The sequence below is a fragment of the Anthonomus grandis genome, chromosome 1, assembly GCF_022605725.1.
Source record: "Anthonomus grandis grandis chromosome 1, icAntGran1.3, whole genome shotgun sequence".
Lineage (NCBI taxonomy): Eukaryota > Metazoa > Arthropoda > Insecta > Coleoptera > Curculionidae > Anthonomus > Anthonomus grandis.
Genome location: NC_065546.1, coordinates 16,722,836 through 16,740,760, shown reverse-complemented (window position 1 = coordinate 16,740,760; position 17,925 = coordinate 16,722,836). Strand labels below are relative to the sequence as shown.

General features: G+C 33.3%; 1 protein-coding gene across 4 annotated transcripts in view; it reads right to left on the bottom strand.

The window, feature by feature from the left end:
* LOC126744949 (nucleoprotein TPR) overlaps positions 1 to 17,925 on the bottom strand; it is a 122,276-nt gene that overhangs the window by 91,656 nt on the left and 12,695 nt on the right. For all 4 annotated transcript variants that reach the window (XM_050452566.1, XM_050452584.1, XM_050452593.1 and 1 more), the window contains 2 exons: positions 1,076 to 1,519; positions 691 to 1,022 (listed from right to left, as the gene is read on the bottom strand). In XM_050452566.1, coding sequence (XP_050308523.1) covers positions 691 to 1,022; positions 1,076 to 1,519 — 776 coding nt within the window. The remainder of the gene's footprint in view (positions 1 to 690; positions 1,023 to 1,075; positions 1,520 to 17,925) is intronic.

The following is a 17,925-nucleotide window of genomic DNA, read 5'->3' as shown; positions in this document are numbered from 1 at the left end:
GTTTTTAAATATATTCAAATATTATATTATAAATATTGTTATGAAAATGTAAACACGTTACGGTTACAAACACAGATATGGTTACTGTACTCACTATGTACATGTGGTTTTCTTACTATTTTTTTATTTTTAGATAGAAAAACACAAGAACTTATACAATATCCGATAGATCCCATCCAAATAAAAAGCCGGGTTTTGTAAAAAAAAATAAAAAAGAATAAACAGTGTCGATTGTATAAAAAAATCTAATCTAAAGTATCTATCCTTAAGGTAAGGCCTCTTTTAACAATATAGAAAATTTAATAGGTTCCTAAGGAAATGTTGTCCGCACAAGTAAAATAATTTGCAACAAGACAAGATACCACTCTTGAAATAAAAGATTTTAAGCTACAATTTCATCAGGGCATTAATGAAGTGAAACCATCAAACAGCAAAAAGCAGGCCAGCATGTTATTCAGGAGGAAGAGAAAATGCATTCAATAACTTTAAACCAAGCAAAGAATATATAATAAAAATTTATACATATTCTACAAAATGTCCACCAGTATTATTTGCAGCATTTATCAGTGGATAGTAATAGGTAAAACTGCAAAGCGTTTCCCAAAAACTATTTAACAAAAAACGACATGAATTGTCTTTTATAATTCAAGACTCTGAAACATAAATATTAGCAATACTAGTAAAATTTACCTCTTTCAAAGCTGCTTGAAGCTCCTCAACATGCTTCTGGCTGCTCTCATACATGTCCTTATATGAATTCATCATTTTGGTTTTAGCTTCAATTTCACAAATATAAGTTTGGTTTACTTTAGCCTGCTCCTCACTCAAATTGAATATCTTCTGGGAAAGCTCCTCATTTCTCTGAGTCAAATTTTCATTTAGTTCTGTTACTGCTTTGAGCTGTTCATTGGCCACTATTAGTTCTTGAGTTTTCTCAGCTAGCTTAATATCCAGCTGTACACAACGAGACGTGGTGTCACGTCTCATGTTCAAAAGTTCATCAGTGCGTTGTCGTAATTCCTCTGAATTTATAAATTATTGCTTACACTTAGTAAAGAAATAAAAAATATCTTACCTGTAAGATTTTCAATATTACTGTTCATCAATGACTTCTCTTGTTCTAACCTTTTCTCTTTATACTCAAGAGTAAGTTTCATGGATTTCACCTCATCAGCATTAGCCAAAGCCTCACATTTTGCCTTTACAGCGTCCTCAAGTTGTTTTTCCAAGGTATTCAGGTCCATTTGCATCCTTTCCATTTCAAACGTACGTCTTTGTAGCAGTTTAACATGTTCATCGCGTTCATTAACAGCAAGATTTCTCTCTTGTCTAAATCTAGCCGCTTCCTCTTCTAGTTGATTTGCCTGGGTCTGTAATCGGATGACGTCTGCTGACATGGTTGAAACCTGATTTTCCAGTTCCGAGATTGAGGCTGCAGCCGCCTCCAAACGAGCGGTCAGAGATTCATTTTCGCTTAAGAAAGTTTTGTTTTGATCGCTAAGATCTGTGCATCTTTTATCTGAAAAAAAAAAGCAAACATTAGCAAGCAGAGTTTAAAAAATAAACACATTAACAAAATTTACCCACTACTGAAAATATTTATATTAAAGCAACTGTACATTTATTAAATTTAAATTATATTTACTTACTTTCTGTTTTGATTTACATTCAATATTAAAGTTTTATTTAATAAGATAGTAATATTCTAATCTTTCAAATATTGTGATATTATTTTGTCTTTAAACTTCTGTTAAGGAAGTTGACCCTCTATTTTTCCTGTGACTGCAAAATCTCTTTAATATTATCTTCTGGTAGCATTTTAATATTACTTTGTAGAAATGTTGCTTAACAATGTTAATTTTATTACCAGATAGTAAATCATGCAGGTATTTTTTGTAGGTTATTTCTATAGTGTGTGTGAAAAAGAATCACTACTAAGTGATTCTTATGAAGGAAAATATTGTTGTTGCTATATATATTGTGAATATATAGCTATAGCTATAGTATTTATAGCTTCTGCTATAAATATAGAAGCAAGCTAATATAAGAACATCAATGAACATGGTAATTAAATAAGTAGAAATAATGTGTGATAATATTTGAGAGATTATAAAAGTATCTTAACATTTTAATGTTATTTAAATGTTTTACATAACATTTATTTTTCTCAATATTTTAGCTTTCACGCACGTCTATACGATACCCCTTGCCAGTGGCGAAGTGTACGAACAGACAAGATAGACACTGTCTACCCAAAATTATCCAGTTATTTGTCATTAATTTATCACGCAATTATTTCATATAATTGTTGAATTAAAATTTTAAAAAAATAACACAGAACGTAGTCGCTCTCCTTACTATTATTATATAGCATCTAAACATGATTAATCCGAATGCCTGACGCATCAATTAAAATAAAAATGCAAGGCTGACACCCAATTAATGTATACGAGACCCAGAAAGACACATTGATATTTGTCTTCCGAAATTTGGAGCATCTAATCGAACCAAATACGCATCAAGCAGGTGACAGAGGTCCGGTCGCATCAGTGTCTGCGAATTTAACTCGCGGGAAAGACATTCGAGCTTTTGTCTATCGAAGTCGACCAGCTATTTTATTATGCTGTTGAGGGTTATTGTTTATGGACACGGTTGATCTGGTCGGCCGCAATACATCTTCAGTTTTGTTTAGTTTCGATGAATCTTCATTTGGCATTTGGTGCGGGCGCGTACTATAATAATTTATTTTTTAATTTTTTATTATTATTTATTTATTTATTTTTGGGTGTTTAAGGAAAGGTTTTTTTAGTGGATATTTTAGTGGTTATTTATGAACGACTGTTCGATATTGGCAATTGTATTTTAGTTGTGTTTTTATTTGTCTTTAATTAATTTTAAAATAATGGATATTATGGATTTATAGGTCATGGTTATACCTATGTTATGTTTTTTTGAAAGTAGTATTTATTTTTATCCATCTATCTCTTTATGCTAGGAGTAAATATTTTTTTCTTTTTTATATCACTACATAATTTTTCTCTATGAGTTAATATTTAATGCGCTTTCATTCTCTATTTTATTAAAGTGAATAATATTGAATACACATTTTGTTCTAATTAACAATTTTTATTGATTGTCTACCCGAAAAAAAAGTTCATGCGTCGCCACTGCCCCTTGCTTGCCGTATCTATATCTGCCGCTTTATACAGGGTGCAAATCTCTCAAACTCAGTTAGAAAATAAAAAAATAATATGGAACTTTCCTATCCAAAAATTTCCTATAGGCCCTCCCTTCGAAGATGCGGCTTCTTAAAGACGCCGCTAGAAATTGGTTTTTCTTGAATAACTTTTGAAGTACTTGGTATAATTTTATAAAAATCTTACGTGATCAACACTACGAAGAACCTCTTAACACAGGGTCCTTAAAACACAGTTATCTTGTTTATTTTACCAAGAGCGGACTAGGTTGGAGATTATAATGCTTAAATTTTTAGCTCCCTGTATGATAAAGACTCTGAAATAATGATGTGTTTTTTTCTCAACGATGCGACAGATATTCAAGCAACAGAGAAGGTACATTTTAAGTTGTTTAATCTGAAAAAGTACATGTTTTTAGAAATGCAGTGTGGTTCTTAGGAAGGCACCTCAACGAAATCGTTTAAAAAAATGTAACCTATGTTTTTGTTAAAACGAAAAAACAACCTGAAAAAAGAATGTAATAAATAAAGAAGCTAATAATTCAAAACAATTAATTAAAAACTTCATAATTAAGTTCAACTTAGGCTCCGTGACGTCTGATATGCTCGCGGGTATGACGAATCGGGGACTGCTGTACACGCCAGAACAACCTTGGATTGTTCCTTATCGCATCACAATGAATCAATCCTGAGTCTCTGTAAAAGTTCCTCCCGATCATCGACAGGAGTTGAATACACCAAGGTTTTGTGGTGACTTCATAGGTAAAAATCCAATGGCGTTAGATCGGGAGACCAAAGAGGCCAGGTAACGTATCCTCCTCTACCTATCCAACGGTTTGGAAAAACATTATTCAGGTGGTTCGTTACAGCAACGCTGAAATGAGGTGGGGCTCCATCATGCATAAAATACATGTTTCGGCATATCACAAGTGGAAAATGCTCTATTAAATCCAGAAGATCGTTCTGAATGAACTGCAAATAAAGTTCTCAATCGTTCCGATAATACGAATAGTGAATGACCCAATCAAAAAATTGCTAATGATTCCTGCCTATATATCGTCGCCTTACTGTGAAAAATGTCCAAAAAATTCAATTTCAGACATTTGGTGGCATCTATTAGCTGATTTTTAAAGCTATCCGGGGACCTACTTTAGATCGCGAAATATTCAATAGATGTCGCTAAAATTATAGAAATGAAATCTGCATAAGTCCAACTATTTTGACATCTGTATGAAACCTGCATAAGTCCGTCAGTGTTTGTGGTTAAACGGTATTGAATTTACGTCTTCAACTTATTGATCTATTTTTATGCTTATGAGGGCTTTTTGTATAGAAAATTGTGATTTTTATTTAAAAAGGTAAGTACGTATTATATTGCCATATTTTCCTTTTTTTTTTTAAATTATAACTAAAATAACAACTTAAACTATATATTTTTATTTAACATACGGGCGGAGTTATGCACAGTTGAATAATATGTTGAGAAAAAGGTAATTTTTCCAATTTTTTAAATGTAGGTAGTTAGATAGGTACATAATTTTAAAAAGTTTCGTCGTTAATGAACAACTATATAAATACTTTGATTTAAGTTTGGTCACACTTTACATTTACACTGTACATTCTAGGGTATACCCATTCTAGATCTCCTCTTGGTTTCAGAATAATAAGTAACTCTTGTTGGCATCCTTAAACGGCAAAAATTCTTATTTTTCTGTAGTGCCAACACAAATCTTTACAACATCACAACTTTTTAATAATTATAAACAATATTTAGCAATTTCTATCACCACTTATTAATTTAAAAATTGTATTTTTTCAGACATGGATAAATCAAAAAGAGGCTATAAACTACTCCAACGGTCTATTGGCCTACAAGACATTAAAAACTTGATTGATAATCAGTATTCAGAGCTACTTGAGAGTGAGAGTTTTGAAGACCAGCCACCTAAAAATTCTGATGATATTCAAGCTAGCAAAACATATGATTTGTTAGAGGAATGCCGACTGGCAGAAGAAATTTTAAATCTAGATTAAAGATGAAGATAATCATTGGAACCTTAATACAACAATTGACTTAGAAGTAGGGGAGAATGTAAGTAAAACCGATGAAAAAAAACTTGAAAGTAAAAATTTATTAGAATCAGACCAAAGAAAAGAACATAACCCAAATATTACGAAAACCTTGAACGAGCTACCTAAATGTGTTAGAGCACGAAGATGTTAAAATAGTTGAAGATCATGATTCCAGTTTTGAAATGGAACAAGAAGAAAATGAAGCGACCGATGGTGAAGCGAGTGATCAGGATCTACTACTGGAGGAGGAAGAACAAGAAGAAATTTCTTCATGTGAAGATATTGATACCCAGGACTTAAACCGAAAACGAAAAAAAAGAAAATTTAGCAATCCTGAACAGTGGAAGTATAATGGAATAAAAACAAGACGAGAACATGGTTTAGACTACACAGGCAGGAAAGGTAATGAGTTTAAAATAAACAAAGGAAAGAAAACTCTAAAGGAAAGGTGTAAATGTGTTAAAGTAAATACAAAAATTTAGTGCTTTAAAATAAGTGACTAAGAACGAGACAAGATGTTTCAGAAGTTTTGGAAGTTAAAATGGCAAGAGAACAGAATTAATGTGTCCTCTAGGGTATTAGCGCTGCCGACAGCTCGAACAAGAAACAGAAAAGAAGACGACAAAAGGCAAAGATCCATTTCGTATCAATACTTTCTACATACAAAAAATGAACAAGTTCGCGTATGCAAAATTTTGTTTTGCAACACTTTGGGAGTTTCAGTAAGTACAATATCTGCATGGATTGAAAGTGACACCAAAAGTCCTAATAAAACAGAATAAAAATAAGCTCGAGCAAAAATCATGATAATAATACTCCAAGAAAGAAAGCTTAAGATTCATCAAAGAAAAGGAAAACCTAAAATCTTTTTTTTATACACTACCTAAGCTTAAATCTCATTACTGCCGCAAAACAACATCGAGACTGTATCTTGAACCACATTTTAGATCAAAAGCCGAAGTGTACCACATTTATAAAGAAGATTGGTGACCTAAAAACAAAATAAATGCTCTAAGTATAAAGACTTTTCACGAAGCTTTTGACGAACTTAACTTGGCATTATATACTCCAAAAAAAGATGAATGTGATGTATGCGTGGGATATAAAACAAAAAATATAGAAGAGCAAATTTACATCGAGCACATTGAAAAGAAAAATGAAGCAAGAAGTGAAAAAGAATCTGATAAACTTTCTGATGACAAAGTATTCACAATGGATCTACAATCGGTTCTCCTTTGCCCGAAGTCGAATGCTTACAACATTAGTAGTCCATAATTTTACGATTTTTGATCTCCATACCAAAGAAGGGCATTGCTTTGTATGACATGAGGGTGAAGGAGAACTAACCGCAAATTGTTTTTCCTCTAATATTTCCCAATTTCTCATGACTGATATTATTCCAAACCTTACCCCTAACCAAAAGATCATTTTAATTAGCGACGCATGGGGCGAATAGCGACAGAATAGGAATGTCACATTATCAAATGCTCTTCTTAATCTTTCTGTAACAAACCAGGTGTGTATTGAACAAAAATATTTGGAAAAGGGTCACACCCAAATGGAATGTGACTCGAATCGAATGTGACTCCACCATAGAACGGTATTTAAAAGGACGAAATATCAATGTGCCCGCTGATATGGTTGCTGCCTGTAAATATGCGAAAAAATTGCCGAAGTCATGAACATTTCAAGAATTTTGACGAAATTAAGTTAGTGAAGTCCATACGACCAGGATTTAAAGCAGGTGATCCCACTGTGAATAATATACGGGCATTAAGATATAATGTAAATGGAAAAATTGATTACAAAATTAGACACAAGCACAATTTTAAGGAATTACCTATCAGGCAAAGTAAAAGTTACCACCGCTCTATAAAGATTCCTTAAAATAAAAAAGGAAAAATTTAATAATTTAATGTTTTTGAAGAAAACAATGGAGGCAGATTATCATCCTTTCTACAATAACTTGAAGCACGAATAACCTTTTATTTAATAAAAAGATTTAAATTTGTTTTTGTTTAATAAATGTTTCTGTTCTATGATTAGTGTTTTTCATAAAATGCATAAGTCCATTTTTGTTCACAAATTAGAGTATGAAAAATGCAGGTCCCTTACTACATGGTAGTTTCCAAAAAAACATTAAAAATCAAAATGTTAACTATTTTTAAAATAAATAAATAAATTTCATTAAAAAAATTGCATCTTTTTTTAAAATAAAACCCCGAAAATACAGTTTTTTGCTTCTCCTGTAAAATTACTCATTTTGGACTTATGCACTTTTCACAGTAAGGCGACGATATTAATTGATTGGAACCGATGTTGATGATGAAAAACAACAGCGGCATGAGAATTTTCATAACCCATACATCCGAATTATGTAAATTCACAATACCATTTCTGGTAAACCCTGCTTTATCGGTAAAAAGAATTATGCTAATGAAATTTGGATAAGTTCGCTGCTGATCTAATAGCCTGATCACGAACTGAATTCTACGAGGAAAATCTTCAGAGTCAGGAGTTAGTGCAGTTAGTTCATGCACTTTTTGTAGATGATGGGTAAAATAGGTGTTCTTGAAGTACTTTATGTCTTGTTTTTGGTATATTAAGCTGAGCGGCTAATTTTCGAGTGCTTATTCAAGGAGTGTCGGTTACAGCATCCAAAATATTTTCTTCCAATTGTACCGTACGTATTGTTCTTCTCTGACCAGCATCAGTACATCAGCATCATCTTAATAAGTGGAATCTTTTAGACGTTGGTCAATTCGTTGAAATGTCTTTAATTTGGAATAGTGCGATTAAAAAACCTTTCTTCATACAACCTTTTTGCTTCCAATGCATAAGGTGCATATCTACATACTTAATAAACATGAATTCCAAATTTCGACTTAATTCAAATTAAATTCAACAAGAAATCCAAAAATCAGTAAATTGCCATCAACGTATTAACAACGTAAAAGTTGGCAATTTTTGAAAAATAGGTATTTGTTTATTGTGTACCATAGAAACGTTTGCAAAAATCGTGCGTTTAGAAAAACAAAAAATTCGGATAAAAAGATGCAAAAAATGTTTCGATTACATTGTTTTTCACATTCTTTTTTTAAGAAACACAGTGCATTTTTAAAAACATGTAATTTTTCAGATTAAACAACTTAAAATGGAACTTCGAACCGGTTCATTATATTAATAATGAACAAGAGTGCATTTTCTTTAGTTTAAGGTTTAAGCTATCCATATTTATTATAACAGTCTTTATCATACAGGTTGTTAAAAATTTAAGCATTAAAATGTACAACCTAGTCCGCCCCTGGTAAAATAAACAAGGTAAATGTGTTTTAAGGACTCCGTTTTAAGAGGTCCTTAGTAGTGTTGATCACGTAAATTTTTTATTAAGTTATATCAAGTACTTCAAAAATTATTTAAGAAAAACCGATTTCCAGCGACGTCTTTAAGGGGCTCTATCTTTGTAGGACGTGCCTATATTCCATATTATTTTTTTACTTTCTACCTGAATTCGAAAGATTTCCCAAATTTTCCGGGAGACCCTGTATATTTATTTAATTGTTCACTTACATCTGTATGCAAATAAATTTCGATCGAAAGTTATATGTATATATTTTGACTACGCATTAAGTTTTAATTTTAGTTTATGCACCACACAGGTTAATTTTTGCCTTGTGGAAACGGTTTCTAGTAGTCGCGTCCATTTGTCATATATTTAGCAATACTGTCAAACTGAACGTATTAATTATGAATATCAATAATTGTAAATTATATGATGAGTAAATGTATCATTGAAATTGAGTTGAATGAGATTGAATTGAATGAGAGCATAGTATGTAGATAGCAAACACTCATCAGCAAAAAAGCCTTTTAGATAAAGGTTCTACATGACCAACCCATTGAAGGATTAAGTATTACTCAAAAATCTGAGAAGCCTCCTGAATCTTTCCACTTTTTGAAATGCTAAATATCATTTTCTGATTGAATTTCTTCCCTTATTTAGTTAAGCCTGTTTATCCTGAACCACTGTTCACTACCCAATTGCGCCCCAAAAAACCCCATATCCAAATCAAAAAGGTTAGTGTCATATAGCGAGATAATGCGACACTGCCCCCACAACGTGCTTCCTCTGATATTGCCCATCCAAAATTAACATAATTAGTAAAAAGTTATAAAATTAAAATGTTTGAAGCAATACAACAGAATCAGTATGGGGGACACAATGAAATGCCTTACATCATGCAACTTAAGCCAAAAGTAACAATAGTTGATTGCATGGACCATGAGATGTTTTTTTTTGTTTTTTTTTTCTGTAATACTCTTTTTTTTTAAATGGTGATGAGTACATTCAGATTTGTTATTTTTTTTCATCTTTGTAAATATGAGTCTTTATACAATAGGACCATAGAAAAGAGTTTATACAATAAAGCAGAGTTCAGTGTGTTTGATAGTATAATATGTCATCAGCAAATAGTATGTTAAATATAGGCTTGGCAGGATCAGTACTTGCATCCACTTTTGTTCTTAATTTACATTAATGCTTTTTGTATAATTATGCTATATAGTAATGCTTTTATAGCCGGTTGACTTGCAAAAAACATTTATTTATTATGCAATTTAAAAACATGAATTTCTTGCAGGTGTAAGCAAGTTTAGTCCTCTCATATGTCTTATGCCATTGCAGCTTCGGACAAGCCTGCTCTTTGACCTTTTGTGTTACATTTAATATTAATGCATTCATTTCTACAATGAAAATTATGGTGGGATTAAGTCATATATAGGGCACTAAAACATTAGTGTACAGGGTGTCCCATTAAGAATGTTCCTCGGCTGTATCTCAGGCCCCAATAATCGTAGAGCGTTGAGAAAAAAAAATTAGTATAAAAGTGGCCCAAAAAAAATTGCTGGAAAATATTTTGAAGTTCATTGGTCAACCGCTAGAGGGCGTTCTAGCTAATTAAAAAGTTTAAAGTCTATTTTTTCCAAAAAACCTTTAATAACCTGCATCCCAAAATATTATCGAAATAATCTTCAAAGTTTTCCTGACAAAAATGTTTTGACAACCATTTCTGTCAAATGTCAAATAAAGTGGTGGGGAGAATTTCTATCTTAAATGAGAAAAATCGTAAGAAGTAGGCTTTGGCTGCACCGATTTTTTTAAAACAACTTTTATTTAAAAGCTCTTTTATTGCTTTATTTTTCTATCAAAAAGATATTATTGGAAAATTTTCTTAAAACCCGCTAGGGGGCGTCTACTTCTAACTTACGCTATTCGACTGATTACTTTAAGAAACTCAAATGCAACCATGTGTGTTTTTTTACGGTGTTAAGAGCGGAGAACAAAGCTTAATAATTTAGTAAAAACCGCATTTTGATAACACGTCTCTAACTAAAGTTACAAAAAAAATGTGTTCATTAGAAAGTGAAAACATCAAATATGGTCGTTAAGTTCTATTTACCAGCCGGGTTAAAAAAACTGGTGTCTAAATGAATCTTTGTGTAAAGAAACAATCTTGGTATAACAGCTCTTGATTTATACACAATTCCGGAAGGTGGCGTTTATTTACACTTCTTTATAAAGGAGTTTCAGCGGGAATAAATCTATTCAGTATGGGAAAACTATGCATAGGAACGTTTTAAATTTTTGGACAACGTAGCAACAAATAATACCACATGATGTGCTAAAATAAGTTAAAAAACTTATATTGAAAACAATACAGCAACATATTAGTTGTGTTCATAAAGGAATTAAAAATTAAAGTTTATATAACACTATCGGTTAGCACTTTATTCGAGTATAAATACATAGGTAATTAAATTATGCCAATTTTAATAATAAGTTGGCTTTGCATTTGTTTAAAAAACAAAAAGGCCGGTGACAACTTTGTGACAGCTGCTTAAAAGTTTTCGGTGGTCCTATAAATTTAGTTATTTATTTCGATCAGAGTTTATTCTTTGACTTTAATTTAAAATGCGTCTGTCTTTGCAAGAGTCGGTAAATGTTATCAAAATTTTTTATGAATGTTTTGAAATGCTACTATAGCTGCACGGCTGTATGCTCAATGTTTTCCTCAAAACCGGCGTCTGCGTAGAGGCATATTTATTCGTTTGGCCCGTCGTTTTCGAACAACAGGTAGTGTAGTCCATCCAACCTACCGTAGACAAGGTTGCAGGAGAACGGAGGAAAACATAATAAATTGTTTGGCCTATGTAGAATTTGATCCGCACTTAAGCATCAGAACTATTTCAGGCGATTTAGGCATACCTCGTTCTGTAGTTCACAGAATTTTGCAGGAACACAGGTATAACACAATTTTTTAAAAATAAGTGCCTAGATACTTACTTAATTTAATTTTTTTTTGCATATAGATTTCATCCATTCCATATAGTACTCCACCAGGCATTAAATCTAGAAGACTATGACATAAGACTAGATTATTGTCATTGGATGGAGAATATGTTGCTCGAAAATCCAAATTTTCTCAACGAAATTTTATGGACAGATGAAGCTTGAATTTTTAAGAAATGAGCTCCCAGCATTATTAGAAGAGGTGCCTCTGATTATAAGAGCCAACATGTTTTTACAACATGACGGATGCCCGGCTCATTTCGCGGTACAAGTGCCAACGTTCCTTAATCAGCGGTACCCGGATCGGTGGATTGGCAGAGGTAGCTTTTTCCCTTGGCCGGCAAGGTAATTTTATCGTTATAGAAACATTATTAGATTACATTGCATATACTTGCAGATCGCCAGATTTAACCTGCCTTGACTTTTATTTATGGGGTAGAATAAAAGCCATTGTATTTTCTTCGATTCCTACCGATAGAGAAAATATGAAACAGCGAATAAGGGGCGCTATTTGGAGTTTACCAGCCGCAGAAATAGAGGCAGCCGTGGAATCAACCCGACGAAGAGTTCAAAATTGTATAGAACAAGACGGACGACAATTCGAACACCTCGGCAGGCATTAGGATAGTGTAGGAATTAAAATAATATTATTTTTTATTCCATTTAAAATAAGCAAGATTTTTATCTTTTTTCAGTTTAATCGGTACCAAGTGCCAAAACTATCAAAATATTTTTGTCGTGTTACAATGACGCGTCGACGTTGATAAATATTTAAAACGTTCCTATGCATAGTTTTTCTAGTTTTCCCATAAACATTGATTTATTACCTGATTTATTACCAATGAAACTTCCTGTGTAAAGAAGTGTATAAATAAACGCCACCTTCCGGAATTTCTAAAAAGCTGGTATACCAAGATTGTTTCTCTACATAAAGATTCATTTAGACACCAGTTTTTTTAACCCGGCTGGTAAATAGAACTTAACGACCATATTTGATGTTTTCACTTTCTAATGAAAACATTTTTTTTTTGTAACTTTGGTTAGAGACGTGATATCAAAATGCGGGTTTTACTAAATTATTAAGCTTTGTTCTCCGTTCTTAATACCGTAAAAAAACACACATGGTTGCATTTGAGTTTCTTAAAATAATCAGTCGAATAGCGTAAGTTAGAAGTAGACGCCCCCTAGCGGGTTTTAAGAAAATTTTCCAATAATATCTTTGTTAAATGCCATTATAATTCTGCTATGTCAGGATTATCAAATGACCGAGTGGTGATCACAAAGCAGTATTGGACCAACTGATAAGCTTCCTGAAGTGCAGTGGCAACAAACATTATTAAATTTAATTGCCGGCCAACAACAACAAATTGCCGAGTTAGCTAAACAAACGAAACTGGCAATGATGTTGTAATATCCAGGAATGGTAATTAAAACACGAGATGAACAGTAACCGTTTATTGTTGCTCTGCGCCAAAAATAACTGAACTGCATTGCATTTTATCGAATTTTGCCCAACTCGTACATTTAAATACCTATGCGAGGTTGCCATATTTACCATGCGTAAATCCTATTATTCAATACATTACACCACCCCCTTCTAATAGTCTTTATATCAACTAAACATAATTTCCTAATTTAGTATGAGTTTAAAACCAAAAATTATTTCTCTACTTATACACTAAAATTATTAACAATAAAAACTAATATCCAAGCCTATCTGGGACCTTGCGAGTACGCTGTGGTCGCCCTTCTGAAATATTGATATTGTTATCTAAGCTCTCGTGGACGTCACTAAAATCATTTTCATCATCACTAATATCCGATTCGATCACTATAGTTTCTTTTACCGAAGTTTCATTATCACTTTCACCCCTTAAGTTATACTCCTCATCATCCTGTGTTATTTTTAAACTAATTTGGTTAACATGACGTTTCCAAGAAACATTACTATTTAACGGTTGCACTATGTAAGTATTTCTACCTAAAATTTTAACAATTTTTGCTTTACACCAATTTGGCTTAACCCCTCTGTAATCCTTAACATAGACTAAATCGTCTTTCACAAACTGGACTTGCCTTTTCCCCCTAAAATACTTTTTGTTTAGCTTTTGAGCTTTTAATAAATTATTTTCAATAATTTCCTTTCCATCAAAACTATTTTTATAATTTAATTTTGATGGCTTTATAAAATCTAATCGATTCCTTAAGGACCTACCTAAAAATACCTTAGCTGGACTCTCCCCACTGGAACAGTGCACTGAATTCCTATACGTTAGTAAAAACCTACATAAACAATCATTAATATCCTTATGATCCTTTACTTTTAATAAAAAATGTTTAACAGTTTTAACCGTATTCTCAGCAGCACCGTTACAGTGAGGAGAAAAAGGCGGCGATGTAATATGTTCTATGCCATTAACTTTACAAAAGTGTTCAAATTCACTTGACACTAGAGATGGCCCATTGTCTGAAACTAACTGCTTGGGTAAGCCGAATCTGGCAAAAACATTTCTAAGGATTTTAATTGTAGCTAACGAGGTTATAGAAGACATTTGAAAAACTTCAATCCACTTTGAAAAGGCATCCAATAATATTAAAAAAAATGAATTTTTTTTTGGTTCAAAAAAATCAATATGAATGCGGGCCCAATTTCCTTCCGGAATAGGCCAGCATAATAAAGGGCTCTTTGGAGGATTTGGCCTTACACTTTGGCACTGTTGACAATTCTTACAGATTTGCTCAATATCCGAGTTTAGTGTCGGCCACCAAAAATATGCCCTAGCCATACTTTTCATTTTGACTATACCTAAATGAGTATTGTGAAGCTCAGAAAGAAAATAATTTTGTAAACTTTTTGGAATAACCACCCGGTCTCCCCATAACAAAATATTTTCGGCTATGTTTAACTCATATCTTTTGTAAAAATAAGTTTTAATTTCATTATCATTGTCAACCGGCCATGTGTCAAATAAAACGTATTCATAAATTTTTGCCAAGACCAAGTCTTTTTTTAATTCTTCCGCAATTAAATTTATATCAACAGGAATTTCAGACTCTTTTACAATTAAATTTAAACTAAATTCCGAGTATTCTACTTCTTGATCACTCATTTTTATAGGAAGGCGACTTAAAAAATCTGCTATATTTTCTTTCGTATTTACATATTTAATATTAAAATTAAACCCATTTAAAAAATGTGCAAACCTCTGCAACCGATTAGCTCCTAATACGGGAATGCCCTTCTTTGGCCCGAAAATTGCTAAAAGAGCCTGATTATCCGTAATTAAATTAAACTTCTTGGAATATACGTACTGAGAAAATCTTTTAATTCCCCACACAATAGCTGTTGCTTCTTTATCCAAGGCTGAATATCCTTGTTCAGACTTGGACAATGTTCGCGATGCATAACAAATCGGTCTTTCAACCCCATTCTTAAAAACATGTGATAGTACTGCCCCCAAGCCATAATTAGAACTATCTACTGTTAAATTTAATTCTAATTCCGGGTCAAAATGCACTAATACATTATCAGACATTAAAGCTGATTTAATCTTTAAAAAAGATTGCTTACATTCCTCGGTCCAATTCCACATAGCATTTTTAGTTAGTAATTTATATAGTGGGCTTAAAATATCTGGAATATTTTTTATAAAACGATTATAATCATTCACGGCACCCAAAAAAGATTTGAGTTGTGTAACATTACAGGGCTCAGGCATTTCCTGAATTGCTTGCAATTTTTTTTTGCATTTGTGTAAGCCCTCCTTATCAATCACAAAACCCAGATACGAAATGGAATCCGAAAAAAATACACATTTATCTTTATTTACAGTCAACCCCACTGATTTTAATACATCCAAGACAGCTTTTAAATTTTTGATATGTGCATTTTTATCAACCCCTGTAACTAAAATATCATCTAAAAATACTGCGACGTGTGACATTTTGTCAAACATCTGTTCCATAATACGCTGAAATTGTGCCGGGCCACAAGACACACCAAAAGGTAAACGGTTAAAATGAAATAAACCCTTATGTGTACTAATAACGGTATATGGTTTTGCGGACTCATGTAATAGAATTTGTTGGTACGCTTGACTCAAATCGATTTTAGAAAAATGGATACCTCCCTGCAATTTATAAAACAAATCATCTAATCTGGGAATTGGATATTTATCTGCAACTAAAAATGGATTTATTGTTATTTTATAATCACAACAAATTCTTACATTTCCATCTTTTTTTAATATAGGCACAATTGGTGTGCCCCACTCTGAAAATTCGACGGGTGAAATAATGTTCGTTTTGCATAATCGCTCCAGTTCCCTGTCAACCTTTTCTTTTAGCGCAAAAGGAAGGGGTCTCGGTTTACAAAATTTGGGAACTGCCTCCGGAACAATATTAAATTTCAGTTCTAACTTGTTAAAAGTACCTAATTGGTCAGAAAAAACGCCTGCATATTCATTTTTTATTTCAATTGCAAAATCCACATCAATTGTTTTAACATCTTTAATTTCCTCAAACCCCATACTAAATGACCTTATAAAATTCCGGCCCAATAAGGCGGGACCGTCTGTAGCTAAGACAAAAAATTCAACAATTCTACTTTTATTCTTAAAGGTTCCCTTCAATTGCAGTTTCCCTAACGGTTTAATTCTATGCCCGGAAAAATTTACCAATACAACATTAGTTTCACACAATTCCATCTCAAAAAAATATTTTTTATACAAAATTTGTGGCATAACTGATACAGCGGCGCCTGAGTCCAATTCAAATTTAATTTTAATTCCTTCAACAACTATTTCTACAAAAATTGGTACATCAGTTTCAGTACACAATGTATAAACAGGATATAATTCCGAGTCGCTATTATTCTCAGCCACATCCAGAACATTTACAAATTTATTATTATTACACATTGCCCTTAAATGTCCTTGACGGTGACAGAAATTACAAACATATTCTTTAAATGGACACTGATTTGCCGTATGATTTATTTTTCCACATCGAAAACACTTACCTCTGACTCCGTTATTGCACCTGTTATTGTTGTTTCTCCCACCTGCCAATCTTTCGTCAGCCCACACTGGCCCCTCTCCGGACCAAGAACTATGCCCAGCGCCTCCAACGCGACCTACGTTTCGGACAGGTACTGCTGCTCGGTTGCCACTGTTTCCGCGAAATCCTGCTGGCCTTGCCTGATATTGGTTTGGGTTAATTCCTCCTCTGCTTTTCGTTATTTTATGTATCTCTGCTGATGGCTCTGGTTCTCTTTTGATTACCAAAGGTAGGGAAGCGGCTTCTTTTATGCCAGACTCTGTTGCTTCCTGTATGCCGGCTGTATCTACGGCTTTGCTCAAATCAACTGTAGCTTTAAGTGTGTAGAGATTGTTTTTTACCTTGCCTTCATTGTAGTGATTAATGAAAATGTCCGTCAGCTTAGTCTCTAAAGCAGTGCCAAATTGACATTTACTGGATAATCCTTTTAGGCGAGTTGACCACTGTTGTGCCGTTTCGTCCTGATCTTTATAGGCAGCATAAAATTTACCCCTCTCTACCCACACTACATTTTTCTCCTCAAAATACTTTGATAAGTAATCTGTGAGAGTCGTAAAACTCGCAGCTTCCGGTTTATCCGGTACACAAAGATTTTGCAATAACAAGTAAGCCTCTTCAGAGAGACTACAAAGCAATACAGCTCTTTTCATGGCATCATCAGTAATCTGCTTTGCTATGAAGTACTGAGTAAGTCTGCTGTAAAACACATTCCAGTCACTTGCCTTCGGATTAAACACTAAATTTATACCCATGTCTCCGACACCCGCCATGTCGTCAGTCACAGTCGGTATACAATTGCACTAACTCACTACTATTTTAACTTATACTATTTTAAATACTTGTTCTGTTCACCCACCATAAGTGCTCTCCTATTCCTCAATTTACTAACGTGAGTATCGATCGTCGCCAGTGTAATATCCAGGAATGGTAATTAAAACACGAGATGAACAGTAACCGTTTATTGTTGCTCTGCGCCAAAAATAACTGAACTGCATTGCATTTTATCGAATTTTGCCCAACTCGTACATTTAAATACCTATGCGAGGTTGCCATATTTACCATGCGTAAATCCTATTATTCAATACATTACAGATGTCATCGGCACCATCATCGTCAACGCCCAACTTCGTAGCAGATGGATTGAATGCGCAGGCGTCTGCCGTAGTACCCGGCTACACGACATTTAAATTGACCAGCTACGATCCGGATAATAGCGCCTATGGCGTTCATGAGTGGTTAGAGGATGCTA